General features: G+C 39.9%; 1 protein-coding gene across 1 annotated transcript; it reads left to right on the top strand.

Annotated features, from left to right (window-relative positions):
- Window positions 1–27: 27 nt before the first annotated feature.
- fancb (FA complementation group B) lies at window positions 28–26618 on the top strand. The gene is given in 10 exon segments (XM_078559364.1): window positions 28–109; window positions 1399–2906; window positions 7919–8074; window positions 9468–9566; window positions 12084–12212; window positions 13366–13532; window positions 14528–14658; window positions 14661–14981; window positions 23325–23565; window positions 25823–26618. Coding segments are annotated over 9 exon segments (2622 nt in total). The 5' UTR covers window positions 28–109; window positions 1399–1967; the 3' UTR covers window positions 26262–26618.

Genomic DNA, 26618 nt, shown 5'->3' with positions numbered 1-26618 from the left:
ATTGTATGATGTTTGATTAATGATCATTCTCTCGGTCCCCGGCCCGGGGCTTGATGGTTGGCGCGAGCCGACCGTTCGGTTTGAATCCTCGGCGCGCGCGGGCATGGAGGTTTCTATAGAGACAAAGATCGGTTAATGGAGACGGTGAGAGAGGAGAGGCCCCCGGTTAATGGAGACGGTGAGGGAGGAGAGGCCCCCCGGTTAATGGAGACGGTGAGGGAGGAGAGGCTCCTGGTTAATGGAGACGGTGAGGGAGGGGATGCTCCTGGTTAATGGAGACGGTGAGGGAGGAGAGGCCCCCGGTTAATGGAGACGGTGAGGGAGGAGAGGCCCCCGGTTAATGGAGACGGTGAGGGAGGAGAGGCTCCTGGTTAATGGAGACGGTGAGGGAGGGGAGGCCCCCGGTTAATGGAGACGGTGAGGGAGCGGAGGCCCCCGGTTAATGGAGATGGTGAGGGAGCGGAGGCCCCCGGTTAATGGAGATGGTGAGGGAGGGGAGGCCCCCGGTTAATGGAGATGGTGAGGGAGGGGAGGCCCCCGGTTAATGGAGACGGTGAGGGAGGAGAGGCCCCCGGTTAATGGAGATGGTGAGGGAGCGGAGGCCCCCGGTTAATGGAGACGGTGAGGGAGGAGAGGCTCCTGGTTAATGGAGACGGTGAGGGAGGGGAGGCCCCCGGTTAATGGAGACGGTGAGGGAGCGGAGGCCCCCGGTTAATGGAGACGGTGAGGGAGGGGAGGCCCCTGGTTCATGGAGATGGTGAGAGGAGAGGCCCCGGTTAATGGAGATGGTGAGAGGAGAGGCCCCGGTTAATGGAGACGGGTGAAAGAGGGGAGGCCCCCGGTTACTGGAGATGGTGAGGGAGGGGAGGCTCCCGGTTAATGGAGACGGTGAGAGAGGAGAGGCTCCCGGTTAATGGAGATGGTGAGGGAGGGGAGGCCCCCCGGTTAATGGAGACGGTGAGGGAGGGGAGGGTCCCAGTTAATGGAGACGGAGAGGGGAAGCTCCCGGTTAATGGAGATGGTGAGGGAGGTGAGGCTCACGGTTAATGGAGATGGTGAGAGAGGGGAGGCCCCCCGGTTAACGGAGACGGTGAGAGAGGAGAGGCCCCCGGTTAATGGAGTCGGTGAGAGAGGAGAGGCCCCCGGTTAATGGAGACGGTGAAGAAGGGGGAAGCCGTGCTCAATGCAGAAGGCGAGGGGGATGGATCCTCAGTTATTGGAAAAGATGAGGGAGGATTCCAGGTGTCAGCGAGCTGGGAGAGGGGTGGGCTTTGGGTAACCAAGATGGTGTTATATGTGTTACTGCCTGTGGTACATATTGTGAATTACATACTATGGTGTCTGCTTTAAATGTATCTCTATTCAATGAAGATGTTATGTATGTGCTGAATTTTTCAGTTTGGAAATATCACCTACTGAAATAAGGATCCCATATCGTACAAAGTATGTACTATCGTGGTACATCATGGTGAAAATAAAGTCCACACGTATTGGAGGGGTTATACTGTTGCGTCTGCTGCAGGAGATCCGCACAAATTGATGGTTTAACATCATGTCTACTGAAGCAAATCCCCACACAATGGACATCATGCAATCCCGTGTTTGCTGAATTGAGGTCCTACAATGGAGCTGCTGTGGTATTGCATCTGCTGAGGGAGATCCCCACATATTGATGCTGCATTGCCCTATCTACTGAAGTGGGATCCCAACTTATCGGAAGTAACGTACTCTTGTGACGACTGAACGAGTTATCACATATTGGAGATGATATGTTGTTGTTTCTGCTGAAGAAGTCTTATTGGGATGATTTGCTGTCACGTGAGACCTTACTACATCAACAACTTGAGAAAGTACTTGCAATTCATTTGTACTATATCATCTTCGTTTAAGAGCTTTGTTTGGATCACTTCAGTTTAAACATTTCTTCTGCAAATAACGGTCTATTTTAAAGCAGTCAGCTATTTATAATGGAGCTGGAATCCATTAAAAAGACTGTGAATGTAACAACTTTAAAGGGCGAGGTGATCTCTTTTATTATGTCCAAGGAAAAACGCCCTGGTGGGAAAAATGATACAGTACTGCAGTTCAAAAGGATGACATTTGATTCAGAGACAGGAAAATTCATCCAGAAATTTTCAGGAAAATTCAACCCTAATCAAGGAAATTCTTTCTTGCAAATCATTACCTGTTGTTGTGCGATTGATTCAAGAACAGGGCAAAATGCACCTTGCATTTTGCTTAAGAAACATAAAAAGGCCCATTCTAAATTTGGATATAGTTTACTTATGCTGCACAGTTCAAATAAAATTGAGCGTTGTTTGGACTTTGAACTGAAATATGAAATGAAGGAGAATGTGACCCTGTTGCCTGGGCCCAGTGTTTTCTGGAGTTGTGGTGACCAAGTATATTATGTATCTTTTGAAACTAAAGAAATTTTGAACATTCCCATTTCATTTACTGCAGTTAAATGGATTGGAGAGATTTCTAATGAGGACGTAATTGTGCTGGGAGTAAGAAGAACTGTTGGACCTGTAAAAAATGATGAAACCTCTGTTTGTCATGCTGATAAACTGATCTGGGGTAGTGAATTTGTCACTTATTCCTTACAAAAGAAGGAAAACTTCTGCAGCTATCATGTCATCCCACATGCTTACAGCTCTGTAGTTACAAACATACTTATTTGTCCTATTGAAGAAATAAACAATCAACTAAAGACTACAGTTGTAGCAAGCACTTGTAAGAAGCAACTGGTTTTGTTCGAAAACTGTGTCCCCAAGAATGTCTGCCAGCTTCCTTTTGAAGAGACCTCTGAAATAAAAATGGTCACAACTGGCAGAGAGAATTGTCTTTTCCTTGTATCTTCTAAGGCTGGACATGTTTGTGCTGTCTCAAAGGAAAATTGGCAGGTATAAATAGAGTTTCATTTTGGTCTCTGATACATAGTCTAGCATGCCTGTTGCTTATGGATCCACTTGAATTCTACAGCTGGTGTTTGTTTATAGAATGAAATGGTCTTTAAATCATAATTTTTGTAAGAAGAATTTTTTTTTAGAATTATTGCCACACAAAGTGCCATTTGGCTCCTATGAATTAAGCTGTTTAAAAGCTGATAATAGTCAGATTTGCAGCATTCTGATTATAGCTTACTGATAATTCAAATTCATTTTTTCATTCACAGAATTATGCAAAAATTTGAATTAATGCAAATAACACATTGATTCTTTGCGCTTAAAACATTTGAATTATCAGTAACTTGAATGAAGCAACTTTGAATTAAGAGGCATGTTCTACTTTTTCGGGACCATTTAGACAATTTTACAAATATTGCAGTAATTTTTAAAAATATTCAAACAATCTTTACTAAAATCTGTTCTGATAAGATTCAGGCGATGTAAATAAATATTAATTGTTACTCCACACCTTCTGATATTGAACTGCTTTTGCAGATCATCATGTTTACAAAAAGTTTAAAGCTTGTTTTTATTAAAGTCTATAGAAACAATTTGAGAATATATAAGTATTAATTTTCTTTTCCTTAGATGTAATTATTTTTGCCTGATTTTAATCTCATTGGACCTTATTAGAAAAATGTATTTTTTATTCAGAAATTTTTTTATAAATAGGTAAAGAAGAGAGAGAAAATGTCCACAATGTTAACAATTCCCTGTTACAAATCCTATCTGGAATTATTTTCCCTTTAATGTAATACTGAATTCTAGCCTTGCCTGTATGAAGTTGCTCATGGGTTACTAAGAAATAAATGTTACTGGAAGCCACAGGTTTGAGGAAATGATACTGCATATTTTTAGATTTTTCTCTTAGCTTGGGAACTATTAGTTCAGTTGTCCAGTGATACTGCAGTTTTCATTATGAATTTTCAAAATTTGTAATCTACTTAGCTTTTCTTCTTTAGATTGTTTAACTAAATGACAAGAAAACTATTTTTATTACTTTGCTGGAATTTGTAGGTACCAACGACATAGGCAGGACAAGAAAGAAGGTTCTGCATATTCAGTATGAGAAGTTAGGTACCAAATTAAGAAGCAGAACCTCAAAGATAATAATCTCTGGATTATTACTTGAACCATGTGCAAATTGGCATAGGGTAAATAAGAGTATAGAGATGAATGCGTGGCTTAAAGACTGGTGTAGAAGAAGTAGGTTCCAGTCATGGGGCACTGGCACCAGTACTGGGGAAAGTGGGGGTTGTACCGTTGGGATGGTTTATACCCGAACCTGCTGGGCCTTGTGTTCTTGCAAATCGCATAACTAGGGAAGTAGAGATGTCTTTAAACAAGGAGGGTGAGGGATAAAACTTGGGTAGATGTGGCAAATAAAGGGGTAGGTTCAAGGTAGGACACCATAATAGTAATATGGTAAATGAGGGTCATAGAACCGCAGGGACAGACAGTGAGATAAAACCTAAGAATACACCAATAGTCAAGACTAGATGTTACAAAGATAACAAAAAGACAAAACTAAAGGCTTTGAATCTGAATGCACTTAGCATTCATAACAAGGTAAATAAATTGATCACACACATTGAAGTAAATAAGTATGATCTGATAGCCATTATGGAGACGTGGCTGCAGGATGACAAAGATTGGGTCCTGAATATTACGGGGTATATGATATTCAAGAATAATAGGAATCTAGATAAAGGTGGAGGGGTAGTACTGTTGATCAAGGATGATATTGGTGCAATAGTTAAAGATGACCTTGGTTCGGGAGATCAGGATATAGAATCAGTTTGGGTGGAGATGAGGAATAGTAGGGGAAAAAATTCACCAGTTGGCGTGGTCTACAGGCCCCCTAGCAGTAACCATAATGCAGGATAAAGTATACAAGAAGAACTATTAGGTGCTTGTGATAAAGGGACAGCAATAATTATGGGTTATATCTACATATAAACTGGAAAAATCAGGTTGGCAATGGTAGCCTGGATGAGTAGTTCATAGAATGCTTTCAAGATAGTTTTTTTTAGAGCAGCACATTCTGGAACCAACCAGAGAGCATGTTATATTGGTATTGTGTAATGTGACAGGATTAATTAATTACCTCAGAGTGAAGGCACCCCTAGGTAGTAGCAACCACAATATGATTAAATTTTACAATCAGTTTGAAAGGAGGAAGAGTGGGTCTAAGGCTAGTATTTTAAACTTAAATAAGGGCATGTATGTGGGCATGAAAGCTGAGCTAGCTGAAGTGATCAAGGCTATAGGCTAGGAGATAGATTAATAGTCATTGGGTAGTACAGAACTTAAGTATTGCTGAAAAAAGAGACATGTCTAAGCTTTTCATCTTGCACTCATCAAAATACTTCGCAAGAATACTAATATAAGGGGAAAACAGCAATTTATATTGTATGTGAAGAGAGTGCTGATTGGTTGGCAAGTGGATTCTGATTGGTATAGGCATTGCCAGGGCGAATGCACCAGTAATAGTGACTGACAGGTAACTGCCAAGCATTGTTTGAAATTTAAACCAGGCAGCTTGACCCTAATTGGTCAATTCTAAAAAAGAGGTGGCTAATGAGGTAGTAGATGCATTGTTGTTAATTTTCCAAAATTCGCTAGATTCTGGTAAGGTTCCATCAGACTGGAAAGTAGTAAATATAACTCCTCTATTCAAGAAGGGAGGGAGGCAGAAAACAGGAAACTTATAGGCCAGTTAGCTTGACGTCTGTCATTGGGAAGGTGTTCGAATCAATCATTAAGGAGGTTATAGCTGGGCACTTAGAGAAACTCAGGGTAATTGGGAAGAGTCAGCATGGTTTTGTGAAAGGCAAATCGTGTTTAACCAATTTAATGAAGTTTTTTGAAGGAGAAACATGCGCTGTGGATAAAGGGAAGCCTGTAGGTGTGTGGTACTTGGATTTCCAGAAGGCATTTGATAAGGTGCCACATCAAAGATTATTGCGGAAAATAAAAGCTCATGACATAGGGGGTAACATATTAGCATGGATAGAAGATTGGCTGCTTGGCAGAAAACAGAGTATGCATAAATGGGTCTTTTTCTGATAGGCAGGATGTGACGAGTGGAGTCCCACAGGGGCCTCAACTTTCTACAATTTATATCAATGACTTAGATGAGGGGAGTGAAGGCATGGTAGCTGAATTTGCAGATGATACAAAGATAGGCAGGAAAGTATGTTGTGAAGAGGACATAAGAAGGTTGCAGACAGATATAGATTGGTTGAGTGAGTGGGTAAAAATTTGGTAGCCAGAGCATAACGTAGGAAAATATGAAGTTCATTTTGGCAAGAAAAATTAATAGCAGAATATTACTTAAACAGAGAACAGCTGCAGAATTCCAATGTGCAGAGAGATCTAGATGTTCTAGTGCATGAATCACAAAAAGTTAGTATGCAGGTACAGCAAGTAATTAAGGCTAATGGAATGCTGTCCTTTATTACGAGAGGAATTGAATATAAAAGTGAGGATGTTATGCTTCAATTATACAGGGCATTTGTGAGACCACATCTCGAATATTGTGTGCGGTTTTGGTCTCCTTATTTAGGGAAGGATGTAAATGTGTTGGAGGCAGTTCAGAGAAGGTTTACTAGATTGATACCTGGAATGAGCAGGTTGTCTTATGAGGAAAGGTTAGACAGATTGGGCTTGTTTCCGCTGAAGTTTAGAAGAATGAGGGGTGACTTGATTGAAGTATACAAAATCCTGAACGGTATTGATAAGGTGGACGTGGAACATGGAAAGGACGTTTCCTCTTGTGGGTGAATCCAGAAATTTTAAAATTAGGGGTTGCCCTTTTAGGACATAGATGAGGAGAATTTGTTTTTCCTGAGAGTGTTGCGCAACTTTGGAACTCTCTGCCTCCAAAGGTGGTGGAGGTGGGGTCATTGAATATTTTTAAGGGAGTGGTAGATAGATTCTTGTTAGGCAAGGGAATCAGAGATTATTGGAGGTAGATGGGAATGTAGATTTTGAAACACAAACAGATCAGCTGTGGTCTTATTGAATAGCGCAGGCTCAATGGGCCAAATGCCCTACTTCTGCTCCTATTTTGTATGTTCATAGAAAGTGCTGGATAAACTCAACAGGTCTGACGGTGTCTGTGGAGAGAAACAGAGTTAACCTTTTGAGCCAATATGACTCCCGATCCACTGATAATGTATTAAATTCAGTTAAAAAATGTATGGATCCTATCATTTTGCTTTAAGTATTCACAGCACTACTTTAAAATCAGGAGGTGAGGCTGCCAGGCATATATAGCAGTAAACATTGATCTTACTAGAGACTCTAATTGAACTTCTAGTCTCAGCGGTTGTTTGTCATTCGTCTTTGCCACAGAGGGTTGTGCTTTTTATTTTGGGGGAAGGGAATAAGGAGACTAGTCAGCAATTGTAGCATTGATGGTTCATTGATGACAGGAATTAACAAAACCTTCCCAACTGAGAAAGAAAGCATGAACATGAGAGGATGGGGACAGAGTGGACAAAACGAAAGAAGCATTTACAGAATTAACTTAAAACACTCCCAAAAGGAACCAGTAGCCTAGCCAAAGCAGTGCATCATCTGTCAAGTTACTGTGGTGCTTGAATATAGCTATTTTCTGAGTTAACTGTAACTGCTATGAACATGTTAATAGTTTTCTGAAATAACAACACTACTGCCAGACTTATTTTTACCACTTGCATGCCATGAGTTAAATTGATTTAACAACTTCCAATAAATTCTACAAGTCATCAAATCTCAAGGGCAATGAGCGATGGGTAACAAATGCTGGCCTAGCCAGAGATGCCCACATCCTGTGAAAGAATAAGAAAATGAGTGAGTTTTTAGGTAAGAACAGACAGATAATTCTTGAACTCGTGAAGGTTTAGACAACCTACCCAGCTGCTAATTACATGCAATTTATCATGGCTTTAAGTAAAATAATGGCCTTCATTTTACCCTAGATTGCTGTTGTTTGGCAGAAGATATGGTCAGTACAATTGGATGACTTCTTAGGCAGAGGGACGGAGCAAATCTTGTTGCTCTCTATGGCAACTTCCACTGTTGAAGACTGCTTCAAAGATTTTGTATTAACTGATCTTGGTGAATTCAGTTACACAGTAAGTTCCTGCTTTTATTTAATTTCCACATTATGTTCTATTATTTCTGCTGTTTAAGTTCCCATCTCTTCTGCTGCTCCACCTCATCCCACATCATTCACAATTGAAAGTTCTGAGATATGTTCACATGCTAGGCTATTGTCAGTACCACTGGAGGTGAAAACTTGACTTCCATGTGCTGGGTCTTATTTTACTGCGAAAGTATTGGTAAAGTTAACAGTGTACACTTATTTATGCACTAGTCAATAATGTGGACAGTAACTTCTAGCGAGAGCAAATGCGCAGTTAAACCCAAAAATCCATAGGTTGCTGTTTGAGATGCATTGCGCTATTCACATGCCACTTACAGCAAAATAAGGGCCAATGTAATTTGAACGCCCTAAAAGCGGAGAATGCTCGGAGCTAAAACTTCATTTGATAAAGTGCCATACAATAGCCTTGTCAGCAAAGTTGAGGCTCATGGAATAAAAGGGACAGTGGTAGCAGGGATAAGAAGTTAGCTGAATGACAGGAAACAAAGGGTAGTGGTAAATGGTTGTTTTCAGACAGGGGGAGAGTATACAGTGGTGTTCCCCAGAGATCAGTACTGGGACCTCTGCTTTTCTTGATGTATGTTAATGACTTTGACTTGGGTATGCAGGCATGATTTCAAAATTTGCAGATGAGACAAAATTTAGAAGCATTGTGAACTATGAAGGTATAAACAGGTTGATGGAAAGGACGGACACCGGTCAAATGAAATTTAATGCAGAGAAGTGTGAAGTGATACATTTCAATAGGAAGAACAAAGAGAGGCATTATAAACTAAAGAATAAAATTCAAACGAAGATGTAGGAACAGCAGGACCTGTGGGTGTATCTGCACAAATCATTGAAGTTGGTTGGGCAGATTGAGAAAGAAATCAAAATGGCATACAAGATCCTGGGCTTTATGAATTGAGGGATAGAGTGCAAAAGTAAGGAAGTTATGATGAACCTTTGTATAACATTGGTTCAGTCTCAACTGGAAAATTGGACACACTTCTAAACACGACGTGACTGCTTTAGACAAGGTTTTTAGTTAAAATGCCCACGTGGCAAAATTATGATAAATGCCATGCTTTCAGGGGAATTGCTGAATGGAGACTCAAAGCCATCCATAAACTGGGAAAGAATTGAGCTGCTGTACTACAAAGCAACCTATGCAAAGGCCTGGGAGATGGCCATCTGGCAGATCTCTTCACAATGAAATTATGGACAGATGCAAATTAATTAAGGTAGCCCTTATCATTACAGAAGTTTACATGTGTGCCCACCCACTCAGGAATTAACTGAGTTTTATTGCTGAACTTTTGTTTAAACATTTCCACTGTCATTATTTTTTAAAATGATTAGAAGTTATTTTTATGATCTAGGTTAACTCTGGGTATGCTGAAGATAAAGGAGTGCGAACTAATGACACAGCACATGTAAATTATCACCACACAATCCAAGCCCTGGAGGCAAGATTACAGGTTTGTAGAATAGATCTTTTAGATTTTTTTCAATTTTCCAGGTTGTTTTTTGGATTATTTAGATAGTCATAACATTATAGAAGCAGGTGTAGGCTATGTAGCCTCTCAGGAGCCTGCTCCACCACCATTTAATAAGGTCAGAGGTGAATTTCTGCATCAACTCCACTTTCCTACCCAATCGCCATATTCCTTGATTCCCTTAATACCCAAAAATCTATAGATCTCAGTTTTGAATATACTCATAGACTGATCACCCACAGTCCTTTGGGGTAGAGAATTCCAAAGATTCACAACCTTCTCCTTATTTCTCCTTATCTCAGTTGTAAATGGATGACCTCATATCCTGAAGTTGTGACACATAATTGTAGACACTCCAGAATGGAAAATAGACTCTGTCGTTTACTTTGTTGACCCCTCTAGAATTTTCTGTTTCAATAAGATCACTACTCATTTCTAATCTCCAGAGAATATATAGACCCATTCTACTCAAATGAAAACAGAAAGTGCTGGAAATACCTAGCAGGTCTGGCAACATCTGTGGAGAGAGAAACAGAGTTAATGTTTCAAGTTGAATACAACTCTTCTTGGGAATGTAAGCTTAATACGTGTAATACATTACTAAACTCAATACATTTGGAAAAGGAGTGAAGAAAATTGCATAACAAAATGTATGGAACTATGCTAGATGGTATCTGTCCCATATTTTAAATAATTCACTTTGATAACCAGAACGCAAAGGTAATTTAATTTAGGCTGAGGTACGTTCTGGAATGTCATATATTTGACAAAAAAATTACTATAGACATTAGGTGAGGTCTAAAAACATGACAATTGGACTGATCTGAATTTCACTTTCAATATTTCCCAGCTTGTTGCTATTGTTAAATCCAGTCTCTGAACCTGATGCACTCAGCAATATTGAAGAAAATTATATCGCACATAGGTTGCTAGGCAAATTACAGATTTCCCCTTTGGGGAGCATCCATGTCATGTTAGGCGTTTCAGTAATTTAACGCGTGTTTAAAATAGCTGTACCTTTTCGAGCTACTGTGATATTTCATGTTTTTTAAATAAGCACTATAATTCACTGCCTGCCTCCACTTTACACACCACAGCCTTAAAGTTAAGGGCGATCACTGCAGTTCCAATGCCTATTAATGCAACATTGGCAGTGAACCAGTATAAAAATGGAAATGATCTACTAGTGTTCGATCAGCCCAAATGGGTAATTCAAACAGCTAAATAAATGTGACAACAGATTAATTTTGGTAAATTCTAATCTTTTGGAGCATTCCTACTGGAGTTACTTGAAGGAATCTAATCAAAATCCATTCATGGTTCAACAGAGAAACAGAAAAGATTACATTTATTTAGGATTGAGAAATTATTCACATGCAGTCAACTGAAATTAAACTACCTCTCTTCTGACTCCTGTTTAAAAATTTACAAATTAAATCTTTCGATCTTCTGAGGTGATGAGAGTTTTCCTCTTGCCATCTCCGTGGAGATGGGGTTTTAGACTAGTTGGAGGTATGCTTTGCTTTGATTTTATATCCTTATTAAAAAATAAACTACAGTAAAGTGGTCTCTGATTTAATCTCTGGAGTCTGAATAAATGACCTGCCTGTAATTATACTTGTAATTCCTGAATTTGCTGTATATTATATGCAATGCGGTGTTTAAATTTGCTCCACAGAAACTTGTGACATGAATCAATCTGCTTCTGTGGTGGAAACTTTTTCATTATTGAACATTACAGCACAGAAGAAGACTATTCAGCCCATTGTGTCTGTGCAGCTATCTGTAAGAGCTCCAGAGTCACATAATAAAGGGGTTTTTTTTTTCAGGTTCTACACTGTATTAGTTAGGAGTGCATGATGTTACATGTTTTATTAAAGGCCTTTAAAGAGAATTTGCTGCATATATGTATTTTTATATAACGTACATCATCATTATCATTTGTGATTTTGTAGAAGTATATTTTATTTCAAACCGTTTTCAAATGTTTTAGATCTGCATTCATAAGAACAGAAGAAATAGGAACAGGAGTAGACCATTTGGCCCCTCGAGCCTGCTCTGCCATTCAATAAGATCATGGCTGATCTTCTTTTGTTTCGATTTCCACATTCCCATCTAACCCCGATAACCTTTGATTCCCTTGTCTAACAAGAATAATTCATTACAGAAACAGAAATACCTGGAAAAACTCAGCAGGTCTGGCAGCATCGTTGGAGAAGAGCACAGTTGACGTTTCGAGTCCTCATGACCCTTCAACAGAACAAGAATAATTAATTTATTGACTCAAAACAAATACTTTTTAGTAATTTTTCTGTGACGGTTAATATGGTCCTTTTAAGCCAAGTTTATTATTTGGGCTGAAAGGTCAGTTGGACACTAAATAAAGTTTAATTTAAGAATGGGGGAAAAAATGAGTTCCTATGTAAATTTCAAAGTGCCAGTTTTTGTTGCAATCTGTTGCCCTTCTAATTTTGCATGCATTTTTTTCATCCCTTTCAGTCAGGCCTGGCCTCTCTTGAAGAACTGCAACAACTATTAAGAGCCAAAGAGAGAGTTTTACTTCAATCTTCAAAGGCTCTAACAAATCTTATTGAAGGAAAGCAGTCCACCTTACCCAATGCTGAAGAGGTATGACGTTTATATACTAACAGCATGGTCCATAACTTCCGATCTCGGTGGTGGTGGGAGGTGTCATACCCAGGAGATAGCCCAGAAGGTGCACTGGGGGATCCCCTGGAAGTCCCCATGCAAGGACTACATGGCAATTGTCTTGAAGTTCAAAATTCTAATGGGCAATTACCCTGCACTGGGAACCATCCAATGCCCCCAATTTAAATTGAGACTTGGGATGGTTCCAACTCCCTTACCGGAATAGTTACCCAGGAAAAGTTAGAAGAATTAAAACCACTAACTCCTGGGTAACTACAGTATTGATCCTGCTGCCCCCCCACCCCGGCCACCGACTACCCACCTGACTGTTCAAATACAGTCCTGACTACTCGACTACCCTCCCGACCTCTCAACAGCTCCCCCCAACCCCCCCACAACTCACCCCACCCCGGCTACCCTCAAAATCTCCCCTGCATCTCCTCCACTACCTTCTCCAACCCCCCTCTGATCACCTGACCCCCCTGCCACTAACCACTCGACTTCCCATTCTCCCAACTGAACAGTTGTGCTCTCCCAACTGACTGCCCAACCACCCCCACCCCCATCCCCGACCCATCCTTACCTTACCTTACACACTTACTTTGTCCCTGTTTAAAAAAATTAACTTATCCCTGGCTTCTCAAAGTGGCTGGAACCTTTAAACTTACCTGCTTTATGGCAGCTAGTGCCATGAAAAGGAGGTGTGGCTTCCTTTCATCCGACTCTGCTGCACTCAACTGAAGGCCTCAGGAAACCGTTACACTGTACTTTTCTCACCTGACCCAAGTCAGAATGTTGGGTGAGGGAGGTGCAGCTCCAACAGAAGTTCTGGTTCAGTAACAGATATTAACAAGTCTTGGAACAAACGTGTGACAATTTTGTGCTAATGTATTGTATTAATGCATGATTATAGCAATATTTATGTCAAAAATCACACTAGTCATGCTAAAGCTGAATTTAGAATTTTCCTAAATTCAATTTGACCAGAGCAACAAGTTGATAAATTAGAACTTTGTAGATTTCTAAATTGCTAGTCTTCCATTACAGGCTTTGAAACACACTAAAACTGTTTGCCTCACCACAAATGGAATCAAATCTGATTATTAGTAATAAAAACATTGTATTTTTATAGGAAGGTTTAGTATCACTTTGGCATGAGGAGGAGCCTGACCTAAAGCTTCTTGTTGAAGAGGCTTGTCCTACCAATCAAGCGTTAAACCAGCCAGTGCAGAGGATCTGGCAACGCGTAGTGGATGACAGCTGGATAGTGGGAGTACAATTATCTGAATCTGTCAGCTTGTAAGTAAATTGGACAAAAAACAAAGGCACATTTGCTCCTGTGTTGAATGTTACTAGTGGTTAATGGAAAGGAGCTTCCAGGGAAGGAAAATAAACAATATTAATAATCAAGAGAAAAAGATTGAAGGCTATACTTCTATAAAAATGCAAATTGTTGTGTGGTGCAGATTTTCTGATTTTGGTCATTTTTAAAAAATAATAATTTTGTTTTACAGCTCTCTGAGAATGCACTGTAAACTCCTGACTTTTACTATAAAATTGCAATCAAAATAGATGACATGCACACAAATTCTAATGTTTTTCCTAAAATAAGGTTTTCAGGACAGTGATCCGGTCGCTCTTCACAGGTATTGACAGCACAAGCAACAAAGTTACTAAGTCTTGGGCGAACCTTTAGACATCATTTAAAATGTGCTACTAATCATACTGAATACAATGATCACACAAAATTCCAACTTTAGAAATGGTACAGCTCTTGATAGATATGTAATCCATCTCAGTATTCAAATACACTGCATGCCTAAGCTATTACACTCAAAGCAACCTTTTACTATTCTATATAATACTTTGTTACAGGGATGGATATTTATAACTAGGTCAGAAAGTGAGCAATCTTATGTATATTACATTGGACAGTAGTGATTGTTTAATTACAGTATGTTCCTGGAGTACTCCTTAAATAAGTTAAATTCTGAATTTTCAGTATTTGTCTGTTATTTTCACATAATTGTAGCATCAGTAAAGACATAACTGTTTTACTGTATATTGTATATAATTTCTGCTTAAACAAATAAATTCCTAATTTTTAGCAGTATAAATGACGTGAAATTAGATATCTGAGCCAATTTTAAGGGACTGTAGTGAGAACTAAAATGTAGGTAATCAAAATTAAAATTTGTTATTTTATACTTATTCATTGAAATCTACCATTGTGTCCTTGCCTTTTACTAGTTAATGATGACATCCGTGTGAGACTTTTGTATTGTTCCTTACAGAAATTTTGACTGTGTGAGTTTGTCGCTGGTGATGGATCATGACCTCTTTAATGCTGCTCCAGTGCTTCAGTCTCAAAGTAGAGTATTGAAGCTAAACAAATCTCAAGCTTTGCCATCATTTCCCAAGTATCCACAGAACCTCCATTAAAGAAGCCAAGACTGGAGATGAAAGACATACACGATTTGAGCAGCTGCTGTAAGGAAGACCTGTGTTTTCAGATTTACAAAGATCTTACGCAGACCATCACAGTTGTCACAAACCTGTCACCGCTACTGGCATACAATAATATCCACTGCTCTGTATTATTACACTGCACAATGACTCCTATTCAGAACACTGAATTAACAAAAAGAGAGATGATCGTACCATGTGGGAGAGTATATTTAAACCTGGAGGACATATGGAATGAAAAGTATGCAATAAACTTGTTGTGGAATCCTTTGCTGAGTACAGGTAACTATAATGATTTTTAAATTAGCATAAGTTTATGTGAAAATTAGCAAGATTTTATTAAGTATAGAATCTCTCAAATGATTGACCTAAAAATAAAAGCTGCTTATATGTGAAAAAATAATTATATGTAGTCACCAGGGATCTCAATAAAATTGTATTAGGCAACATGCAGGGATTTGCATATTTAACATGCCTGAATGGTTTTTAATTTTCCCACCAAACTTGCAAAAGACATCACAGACTTAAAAAGCAAAGTGATGCTGTGCTGGAAGTCTTAAATAAAGGCAAAAAAATGCTGGAAATACTCAGCAGGTTTGTCAACATCAGTAGAATGAGAAAAAATGTTCACATTTCCAGTCAAAGAACACTTCTCATCAAAACTGGAACAAGTTAGAGATGTAACCAGCTTTAAGCAAGTACAAAGACAGGAAAAGTGGGGGTAAGAACAAAATGGAAGATCTGTGATAGGGTGGAATACAGGAAAGATTAAATGGCAAAAGGGATGATGGTGCAACACAAAAAGAAGGTAATGGGACAAGTAAAGAAACACAAGATGGGTTAGAGCAGGTGTAAATGGGAAAAGTAGAATAATCACCAACAGCTGCTGCCCAAATGAAAATGGGGGAAAATATTATGGTCTGAAATTGTTAAACTCGTTGTTGGTCCGGAAGGCTCGGAAATGCCTAATCTAAAGATGTGGTGCTGTTTGTCAAGTTTCTGCTGAGCTTCATTGAAACAGTGTAGGAGGCCGAGGTCAGAGTGGGAGCGGGGTAGAGAATGAAAGGTGACTAGAAACTCATGGTCACACTTGCAGATTGAACTGAGGTGTTTCACAAAGTAATGGCCCAGTCTGTGTTTCGTCTTCCCAATGTAGAGGAGACCGCATTGTGAGTAATGGGTACAGTACACAAAATTTGAAAGAAGTAAAAGTAAATCACTGTTTCACCTCAAAGGAGTGTTTGGGACTTTGGATGGTGAGAAGGGAGGAGGTAAAAGGGCAAATGTTGCCTCTCCTGTACTTGCGTGAGAAAAAGAGGAGGGATGTTGGAGGTGACTGTGGGGTGGACCAGGGTGTCGCAAAGGGAACAGTTCCTTTGGAATATTGAAAGGGGAGGGTAGGGAAATATCTGTTTGTTAGTGGCATCATGCTGTAGGTGGTGGGAATGTCAGAGGATGAACTGTTGAATGTGGAAATTGTGGGATGGAAGATGAGGATAAGGGGAATCCTATCATGATTCTGGGAGGAGGAGAAAGGGATGAGAGCATAAGTGTGGGAAATGGAACAAACTCAACCACGGTTGGGGGATTCCTTGGTTGAGGAAAAAGGAAAATGTATTTGAAGCACTGGTATGGAAGATGGCATCTTCTGAACCACTGAGATGAAGAAACTAGAAAAATGGAACAGAGTAGGAGGAACTGAAGTCAAGGTAGCTGTGGGAGTAAGCGTTGATGAACTTCAACTTGTTCAAAAGTTCTAGAATTCCTACAGAAGCTAATTCGAAATGAATGTTCAATGTTCTCAGATCTTTGATTCACACCCCATTGTGGAAACTGAGTTAGCTGGTCTCAGCTAGCACAGTGCCTATAAACTGTGAGGGCACTGTAGTTGGTTGTAATCATCTTTAGTTTTCTTTTAAATTCTTTCCTGGTCTGTGGGCTTTGCTGGCAAAGCCAAATTAGTTGCCCATCCCTAATTGCCCTTGAGAAGGTGATGGTGAGCCACCTTCTTGAACCGTTGAAGTCCATGTGGTGTAAATACACCACAGTACTGTTAGCAAGTTCCAGGATTTTGACCAAGTAACAGTGAAGGAATGGCAATAGAGTTCCATGTTAGGATTGTGTGGGGTTTGGAGGAGAACTTGCAGGTGGTGTTGTTCTCATTCTTCTGGTGCCCTTGTCCTTCTAGGTTTGGAGGTTGTGGCTTTGGAAGGTGCTGTTGAAGGACCAATGGTGAGTTGCTGCTGTGCAACTTGCATATAGTACATACTGTTGCCATTGTGCGCTGGTGGTGGAGAGAGTGAATGTTTAAGGTAGCGGATGTGCTGCCAATCATGTGTACTGCTTTGCCCTGAATGGTGTGGAGCTTCTTGAGTGTTGTTGGAGCAGCACTCATCCAGACAAGTGGAGAGTGTCCAATCACACTGTTGACTCGTGCATTTGGAGATGGTAGATTGGCTTTGGGGAATTGGAAGGTGAGTTACTCACCTCCAAATTCCCAACCTCTTAACTGGCTCTTGTAGCCACAGTATTTATTTGGCTGGTCCAATTCAGTTTCTGGTCAGTGGTAAACCCAGGAGGTTAATAGTGGAGGAATCAGTGACGGTAATGCTGTTGAATATCAAGGGAAGATGGTTAGCCTCTCTCTTGTTGGGGATGGTCATTTCCTGGCGCTCGTGTGGCATGAAAATTACTTGCACTTATTAGTCCAAGCCTGAATGTTGTCCAGATCTTGCTGCATACGGACATAGACGTCTTCAGTATCTTAGGAGTTGTAAAAGGTGCTGAACATTGTGCAATTATCAATGAACATCCCCACGTTTGACCTTAGGCTGGAGGGAAGGTCATTGAACGTGGTTGGGCCTAGAACACCATCCTGAGGAACTCCTGCAGCGATGTCCCAGAACTGAGATGATTGACCTCCAACAGCCATAACCATGTTCCTCTCTGCTAGCTATGATTCCAAGCAATGGAGATTTTCCCCCCTGATTCCCATTGACTTCAATTTTGTCAGGCTTCCTAGATTCCACACTCAGTCAAATGCTGCCTTGATGTCAAGGGCAGTCAATTTCACCTCACCCCTTGAATTCAGTTCTTTTGTCCATGTTTGGGCCAAAGCTATAATGAGGTCAGGAGCCAAGTGGCACTAGCAGATCCCAAACTGAGCTTCAGTGAGCAAATTATTGCTGTGTAAGTGCCACTTGATAGCACTGTCGATGACGCCATACATCAATTTGCTGATGATCATGAGGAGGCTGATGGGGCAATTTTCCCTATTGTTGGGTAGATGTCAATTGTCTTTCATTGATTTAAAAATAAATCAGTCAGGAATTCCACTTTTGCTTGCTGTCTGATGAATATTTCTGGAAGACATTGGTATTTTTTCAGGATTTCAGTTAGGACCAAGTCTGGACATGCATATAATACCCCCTACATTCAAATCACCTGGTGTCACCCATGGACCTATGCTTTGCTTAAGTGATTGCTTTCAGAGAAGGGCAGAGATTTAAGAAATACTTCTGAGAGGTTTTCATTTCACTACATGCTATTGCCATATTAATTTTGTTACAAAGCTGCAGTTCATACGCTGTCCTGTGTTGCGACAATAAATCAGACTCTGAAATGTATTGCATTTTCTTTGGTCCACATACTAGTTAGCTAGGGAGGTTGGCTCTGGCATTGTATTTATTGTTATATTACTTTGCTTTCCTGATTTTAGTATCCCTAAATGTTAACTTAATTGTTCAAAAAGTCAATAGATTGCACACAATTATTTGATGCAACTGTTGGTTGTCGAATTCTCTAATTTTTGCATAATAAGAAAAACTGAATGTTTTGTCCCATCTAATTGATTATACAAAGTTTCATCTCTAAACACCTCTGTTCTTGTGACATTCAATTTTTTTTTCATTACTACTGACCTTTGAAGCCAGCCAGTGAGTTAGCTTGTGAAGTATTTGAACAACAGCTCATCATCCTAGTACAGTACTGTGGTAAAGTGCTTATGCCAAATTGAAATATTTTGCAACATACTAACAATTGCTGTGAGGCTATGGTAATCTCTCTCTTCCCCAATCAAACCCAGCTTTTCAAACAAACTGGACTTCATTAACACCCATTGACTATTTTATCAATGTAATAAAGATTTAATCTTACAGCTCCAGCTGATTGCCTCATCTTTCACAAAGTGTATCCAAATCCAAAAAAGGCCACACTTCTCTGATTTATTTTAGCTTAAGTAGACTATTCAAAAATTTTCCCTGCACTGGACAATTATTTCTTCTAACAATTTTTGTTTATTTTTCTAATAAAAAGAATCTAATTTGAAATGTTTTATAAGTAATGGGTTTTAAATCATTACATGTCCTCTACAATTAAAATCCCTTTGCTTTCTGATTTCTACTTCAAACCTTTCTACAGTCCCTAAAGTTAGAAAGGTCAGAAATATGACTGACTAGAAATGTAATAATTGTAGCAGCTATGTTCCAATAACTTTGTTGAAAGTAAACATTGGATATGAAGCCATTTCTTTCTCTGACATTTGCTAATTTTGTTCCTGACTTTAGTCTTTTGTGGCTACAGATGGAATTCTACAGATTTTGCTAGATATTGTGTTAAATGTTTTTAGTCCTGTGACAGTCCTGGAGTTTATTTAAGGATTATTCCTTCCCTCACTGTATAAAGCTTCTCTTCTGTTAAATGTCACTCCTTATTCTGCAGCCAAGACAGCCCCAGGTAGCCATTTCTAATGCTCTACTAAGAATTCTTTGTTGACGTTTTCCCCATTAAATTTGTGCAATCTTCTTCATTAAAAATATACATCGCATGTTTCATGGTAAATTGCTCCTGTCCTTCTGAAACAGCATGACATTGACTTGCTGTGGGCATGGCCATAGAGGATCCACTGGTACATATTAAATTATAGGGCTTTATTCAGTGTGTATGAAGTGCTTAAGCTTCACAATCTGCACAACTTTCTCTGCCGATACAGTAAAGTGCCGCTGTTCGCAGGGCTTACATTCCCACATAACCTCGCAAATGGCAAAATCGCGAACGATGCACATGCTTTTCAATGGGACTCAATTAGATAGGTTCCAGCCATGCAAGGGCAGCATTGGTTTGGACATAAAAACTTCCTTAACCGAGGTTTTCCACCCACGGTCGTTGACAGGGCCCTCAACCGTGTCTGGCCCATATCCCGCGCATCCTCCCTCACGCCTTCTCCTCCTTCCCAGAAACATGATAGGGTCCCCCTTGTCCTCACTTATCACCCCACCAGCCTCCGCATTCAAAGGATCATCCTCCGCCATTTCCGCCAACTCCAGCATGATGCCACCACCAAACACATCTTCCCTTCACTCCCCCTGACGGCATTCCGTAGGGATCGTTCCCTCCGGGACACCCTGGTCCACTCCTCCATCACCCCCTACTCCTCAACCCCCACCTATGGCACCTCCCCATGCCCACGCAGAAGATGCAACACTTGCCCCTTCACTTCCTCTCTCCTCACCGTCCAAGGGCCCAAACACTCCTTTCAAGTGAAGCAGCATTTCACTTGCATTTCCCCTAACTTAGTCTACTGCATTCGTTGCTCCCAATGCGGTCTCCTCTACATTGGAGAGACCAAACACAAACTGGGCGACCGCTTTGCAGAACACCTGCGGTCTGTCCACAAGAAAGACCCAAACCTCCCTGTCGCTTGCCATTTTAACACTCCACCCTGCTCTCTTGCCCACATGTCTGTCCTTGGCTTGCTGCATTGTTCCAGTGAAGCCCAACGCAAACTGGAGGAACAGCACCTCATCTTCCGACTAGGCACTTTACAGCCTTCCGGGCTGAATATTGAATTCAACAACTTTAGATCTTAAACTCCCCCTCCCCCCCATCCCCACCCCGTTTCTCCCCCCTCCCTTTTTTTTCAATAATTTATATAGATTCTTCTTTTCCCACCTATTTCCATTATTTTTAAATCTAAAACTAAAACTTTGTTAGTCTTTCCACCCCACCCCCACTAGAGCCGTACCTTGAGTATCCTGTCTTCCATTCTTAATTAGCACTTTTCTTAGACAATATCACCATCTTCAACACCTCTGATCCTTTTGTTTGTGACATCTTTTGATTATCTGCTCCTATCACTGCTTGCTTATCTCCACAATCACCACACCCTCAACTTCTCTCTCCCCCCGCCCCCCCCACCTTAGACCAGCTTATATTTCACTTTTCTCCTAACTATACTCAGTTCTGCCGAAGGGTCATGAAGACTCGAAACGTTAACTGATTTCTTCTCCACCGATGCTGCCAGACCTGCTGAGTTTTTCCAGGTAATTCTGTTTTTGTATTGGTTTGGACAGTTACTCTCCAGTAAATTGTGGTGCAGTACCTGTATATGACAGACAGGGCAGCCTCTGAGCAACACATTGCTGAAGTTTTAAAATTGAACAAAGCTGTTATTGCAGCTCTAGTCCAAGAGATTTGGCCATTTCTGGGTTAATCCCTTCGTTTGGGCTGCACTTCAGCTGCAACCATTCCAGTTTCTTCTCTGTCATAGCTGCCATCTGCCCGGGTAAAGAGGAGAGAGGGAGAAGAAAATGCGGATGAGCAAACATTGCTCACGTGATGGGCAATGCAGTGTACAAAGTGCAAAGCACGGGTAAGTGAAAATGCGAACAAGGAAGTTGCAAAAGATAGGACTTTACTGTAACTAGGATGGTTTCCCCGGCCTTTTTAAAAAAAAAAAGTACAGGGCAGCTCTGAACAATGCTATCAAATGTCCTCCAATTTTATTAGGGTTTTTTCTTGAAAAATTTAAGCTTGCCAATTTGCAGTCTTTTCTCTGTGAAGGTAATCAACCATCCTTTAGTTAAAATTGTGTTTGGCTGATGAAGGAAAAGCCTGGTTGATTTTGGTTTCCACAGCTAATTTTACATCAATAATTAAAATGTCTCTTCACCTTGCCAAATTATCTCATTGTGGTCAACATTTTATTGTTTATATCTAAAAGGAAGCCTACCCATTTGAAATATCTGGGAATATCAGTATCCGTCCTAGTCTTGACAATACCTCCAATAGCTCCCACTCCAAATTCCCTTGTACATGGGGTCTGTTAAAGGACAACAGGCAAAACTTCCCCCAAAGAACCTTGCGTCTAAAAATTAAGGAAAAAGGATCTACCAATTCTCAAGTGCCTTTATGTTTCCCATCAGGTGTCTTAGAATAGCTAAGAGGAGGACCAGGAGTTAGTTAACATCTTTTGTAGCCACCTCTGACCATTATTGTTGCTAATTTTTTAACAATTCTTAATCATCTTCTCCAATGATTCTTGCTGAAATGAGAAAGTGAAGACAACAGATAGAAATCCTGAAACAAAAATAGCACACAGCAAGTGACTCAGCCCCTGTAGAGAGAACAAATCAGTCGAGGTTTTGGGCTGCTGCTGTTCTTTAATATTTGTTTTTCAGAAGGAAACCCTGCTGCACTCTTCTATCCAGGAAGCCAACACCAGGTCATACCTTCGGTATCTTCCCTCTGGGGGCTAATGCATGATTTTAGTCCAACTTCTGAGAACATTTAGATGTTCCCAATATGTATAGAAAAGCTCATGCCACTCTTACATAATCAATTTACCTATACACATCTAATGGGTGAAGTAAATGAAACAGCCAATGCTGGCAATGTGAATTAGTAGCAGTAAATAAGATTATAGTAAATAGCTTGAATTGAAAAAGCCAGCATGACAGTCTGAATGGCCTCCTTGTGTACAATGATTTATGTGATGGTCAGTCAGCAGAAAGAGCAAAATAGATTAGCATGATGGATGAGATTCTTCATTAGAAACAGATTAATTTGTTATGATCAGCATGTCCTCCTTTATTGCCTGATTTAAAATTATTGGAATACGATTCTTTTCCCTTGAATGAAACCAAGAATCCATCTCATGCTATATGGTATTGTGGGTCAATCCTGAATCATTCAGAGTATGTTTTCTGTTTGTGCAGCTTTGGTTGTTGTAATGAATATAATTATATTTTATCTTGAATACCTTTTTGACTACTTTCTGATGGTTTTTCACTTTTTCACTTTTCAGATTATCCAAAAAAAAGAAAATTCTCTAATGGAATAAAAATTTGTTTTGAAATTTGTTCTAATGAGAAACCTTCAGTCAAGTCCAACTTTAGACCTTTAAAGCATTCCTTTGATTTAGCCAGGATTTAGACTTTATAATTACCTAACTTTTAAATTGATGTTATCATGTTATCACCTCCATTAGCTTGCTCGTAAAGATTTCTGAAAAATTCAGTCTACCACCATAGTGGATTTTTTATGTTATGTTCCTGTAAGTTTTAAAATAGTTGTAATCCCAGTAGTATTGTTTTATAATGCTTGAGTAGTTCTGCACCTAATGTTCTGCACACAGTCCTCTGAAACAGAGTAACCTGACATGTTAAAAATTCTGCTATTTAATGAATATTTCTGGTCATGTTTTCTTACAGTTTACATGTTTGGAGTATCTATCAGGTGAAGCTGTCATGGCTTAAAAATAACTGGAACATTTTCATAAAATACTAACCATCCATTTTCCTGACTTTGTCCTGCAGATTACCATTAAGGTATTTTTTGTTTCCATAGATAATGCAGTAGAAGATTTTTATACCACCATGGCCATCTCTCGAAGGTCATCCTTCAAAATATTTTCCCCTGATTACACTCTGGCTCAGGTGAAAGAATGGCTGTCGGGTCCGATGCAATGTGCCCCTTTGAAGATCTGCCCAGAGTATCTGCTATGCTGCAAAAGGGGACCTCTACAGAGTATGCTTCTTAACTGGTATCCACAAAATCCTTTTAAAGGGATTTTAATAGTTCTTTGCAGGTAAATATTTCTAACAATAGTACTTGAAAAAGGCAGAAAACTAATTAATTGTGTATTATCCTTGATGCACCAAATTTGTCTTTGTCAGATGTTACCTCACCATTAGAGGGATCAGAATGATTTTATATAGATCTTAAATCAAACATCTGTGAGTAAAATTGGAGGAATGAAGTTGAATCAATCCCTCAGGGCAGATCTTATTGCATGCTAACATCATGAAGTCTTCTGGTTATTTCAATGAGACATTTGTGAGAGAAGGAAAAAATAGGAAGAGTTTACTTAAAATCCAAAGAGGAGCGGAGTACACTTCATGCAAAACAAAATTATTGTACAACTATTTTTCTTTTTGTGACAGTCATTATACATCAGCAAAATAGAGAATCATGGTTATTGATGTAACAGTTTCATTTTCACACCAGCCACATTTGAACTCTCTTTGCATTGTCCTTAGTCTGAGTCAGAAGATTGTATTGCAACGCTACTCCAGGATTTGAACATATTATCAATGTTGACATTTCAATACTGACTGGAATCCTCCATTATCATAGATACAGTTGAGCTGTTAAACTGAGGCTTTATCGGTCTATTCAAATAAATGTAAGGAAATAAAAATGCTATGGTACTTTGAAGAGGAGCAGGAGTTCTCTTGAGGACCTAGGCAATATTGATTCATCAGCAACATCACTAAAACATCTCTCATTTGCTGTTTGTGGGACATGTACACAAATTGCATGGTGTGCTTGCCTACAAAACAACTGGCAACACTTCATTAGAAAATGTACTGTATTGGCTAAGCCACGCTTTGGGATCTCCTGAAGCCATGGTGTTATGATCCCAGCTGATATTACTATTGAACAAGACAGATCCCAGGATGGAACCTGGCTTGATAGATCCTAACTTTCTTTTTAGATACATGGAGAGTGGATACTGAACAGACTCACAGGAGTCAGCTGAAGAACTTTTAACAAAAGAATAAAACATATAGTTCATCTTTTCTTGTTGAATAAATTACAATACTCCTTCACTGCAACTATACTCTTACAGATATATACAGATTTGCAAGGATAACACAAGTTACAAAAGCTTATGCACTAATGTTCACAGTAAGTACACAGTCCATGTAAACCAGTGGGCAACTTGTGTTCAGGCACACCACACTCTGAAACCAAGTAACAGATGCCACCCCAAACAGATGCAATGGATCTCTCTTCAACTCCCCCATAGACACTTGTCACACTGTGAGCCAACCAGTCTCACTGAACTCAGTTTCCAAACTCCATTCTCGAAGAACCCGCTCTGGAATCTCCTCCCAAATGATGCTTTCCCTCAGACACCTCCCACAAGGGTCCACCTCCAGGGTTTCAAACTGTCCTGATGTTCCTTTCCTCTGGATCGCCACATGCATTCAAGCTTCCTTCTGTGCACTCCCTCAAATGTTCAGCTATGCCAACAGAACACTACTGCTTCACATGTTTGTAGTAAAGAGTTACAGATTTTCAGCTGTCTCCTTGGATATTCTAGCTCCTCGCAAGCCTGTTTTGCTTTAAGCCTGCTTTCTGCAGCTTTCTTCTCTTTAAATTTGGAGCCTTTCTCTGCTCCTCACCCTTAACTCCACTTAACAGGACCTTTTCCAGGCTCCTGTCCTTGTCCTTTGACTTAACTGTTCTCTTGACCTTTCCTGTTTCACTTCCCTGGATTTGGGGACTTTCTTCTTTAGTTTTTGAAACCTGCTCCTTACAACTCCCGCTTCTGTGTCCTGCTTCTCCTGGCAGCTGGCTTTAACTTTAGTTTGGGACTTGCTATCTGTCCCTCTCCTTTGCTGCTTCTGCTGGCCACTTCTTTCAACTTCAGAGCACACTGATCTCAAACTGTTTTCGGTTTCTCTGTCTGTGTGTGTATGAGGTCACCCCCTCTGGACCCCTGTTGCTAGGCAACAGCACAGTTTTTTTCTACCTTTGTTTTAACTCCCCTTCAAGAATCATAACACCTCATTAAAATGCAGGCATCTTTTAAAGTGAAACTAAAACTCAGGTTTCATCCTTTTAACCCACAAATACAGAAAGACAAATTAAACTTAAACTTAAAGATATACCTTATTCCTAACATACCCAAATACACAAATAACTTACTTAAACTATCTCTAATTCCTAACAATGAAAAGAGTTATAAAAATGCAACCTTTCTTCCTTGTACGAACACTAATGTTGTTAGTGTCTCATCTCAATCCATTTAGTTTCCCTTGATTTTTTTTTCACAGGAATCAATCATCTTTGCTGATGTTCCTTCATGGCCTCATCAGAGTCCTTCCGCAGGGTTGTGTGATAACACACGTGAGTACTGGGACTGAAGACCGAATTGCAGACATTTTGGGATGTGCTCTTGAGCAAGAGACTCTGGCCTTCAGAAACATCATCACTTCTGCTATCTCAGAAACTGAGAATGAGTTCACTGTGAGAGCCAAAACAGAGAGAAAACAGAACATTTTGCCTAGTACTCCCTTATTAGATAGTGAGGAAGGGATACAGGAGTACCGAGAGAAGTTTCAAATTGAACAAGAGCAAAGTACTTTGGGGATGCACCTGTCAATTACAGGTTTTCACTATAGAGAAATTACAAAGAAATTGACTGATATGCAACTAAACACTGATAGGTCTGCATGGAGACTCAGTAGATTCCACAGTTCAGTTTGTATTTAATAATTAAGGTCTAATTTCCAGGAATTCATCAGAGAAGCTAATTTGATTGGACAGAAAGAGATTCTTTCTTTGATCTTTCCCTTTTTTAACCTCCCTTGGCATGTCCGTATTAAAACACTTCGTACTGGCACCAAAGCAATTCTTACCCTTTTATGTGGACCTACAGATGTTGCAGAATACAGTACAAGTCAAATTCCTCTGTTTTGTTTCTGTTGGAAGAAAACTTAAAGTTTCAATGATTATCAAGAAAAAAAAACAGTTGTAGTATTTCAAATTGTATTCCAAAAATTAATACATTTGGAAGTTCCATAAATATCATTTGCATCAGTTATAAATTATATATGTAGCCATAATGTA

Source organism: Cetorhinus maximus, chromosome 16 (assembly GCF_964194155.1).
Source record: "Cetorhinus maximus chromosome 16, sCetMax3.hap1.1, whole genome shotgun sequence".
NCBI classification, from domain to species: domain Eukaryota; kingdom Metazoa; phylum Chordata; class Chondrichthyes; order Lamniformes; family Cetorhinidae; genus Cetorhinus; species Cetorhinus maximus.
The sequence above is the reverse complement of the archived record's forward strand: the minus strand, read 5'-3'. Positions and strand labels throughout refer to the sequence as shown.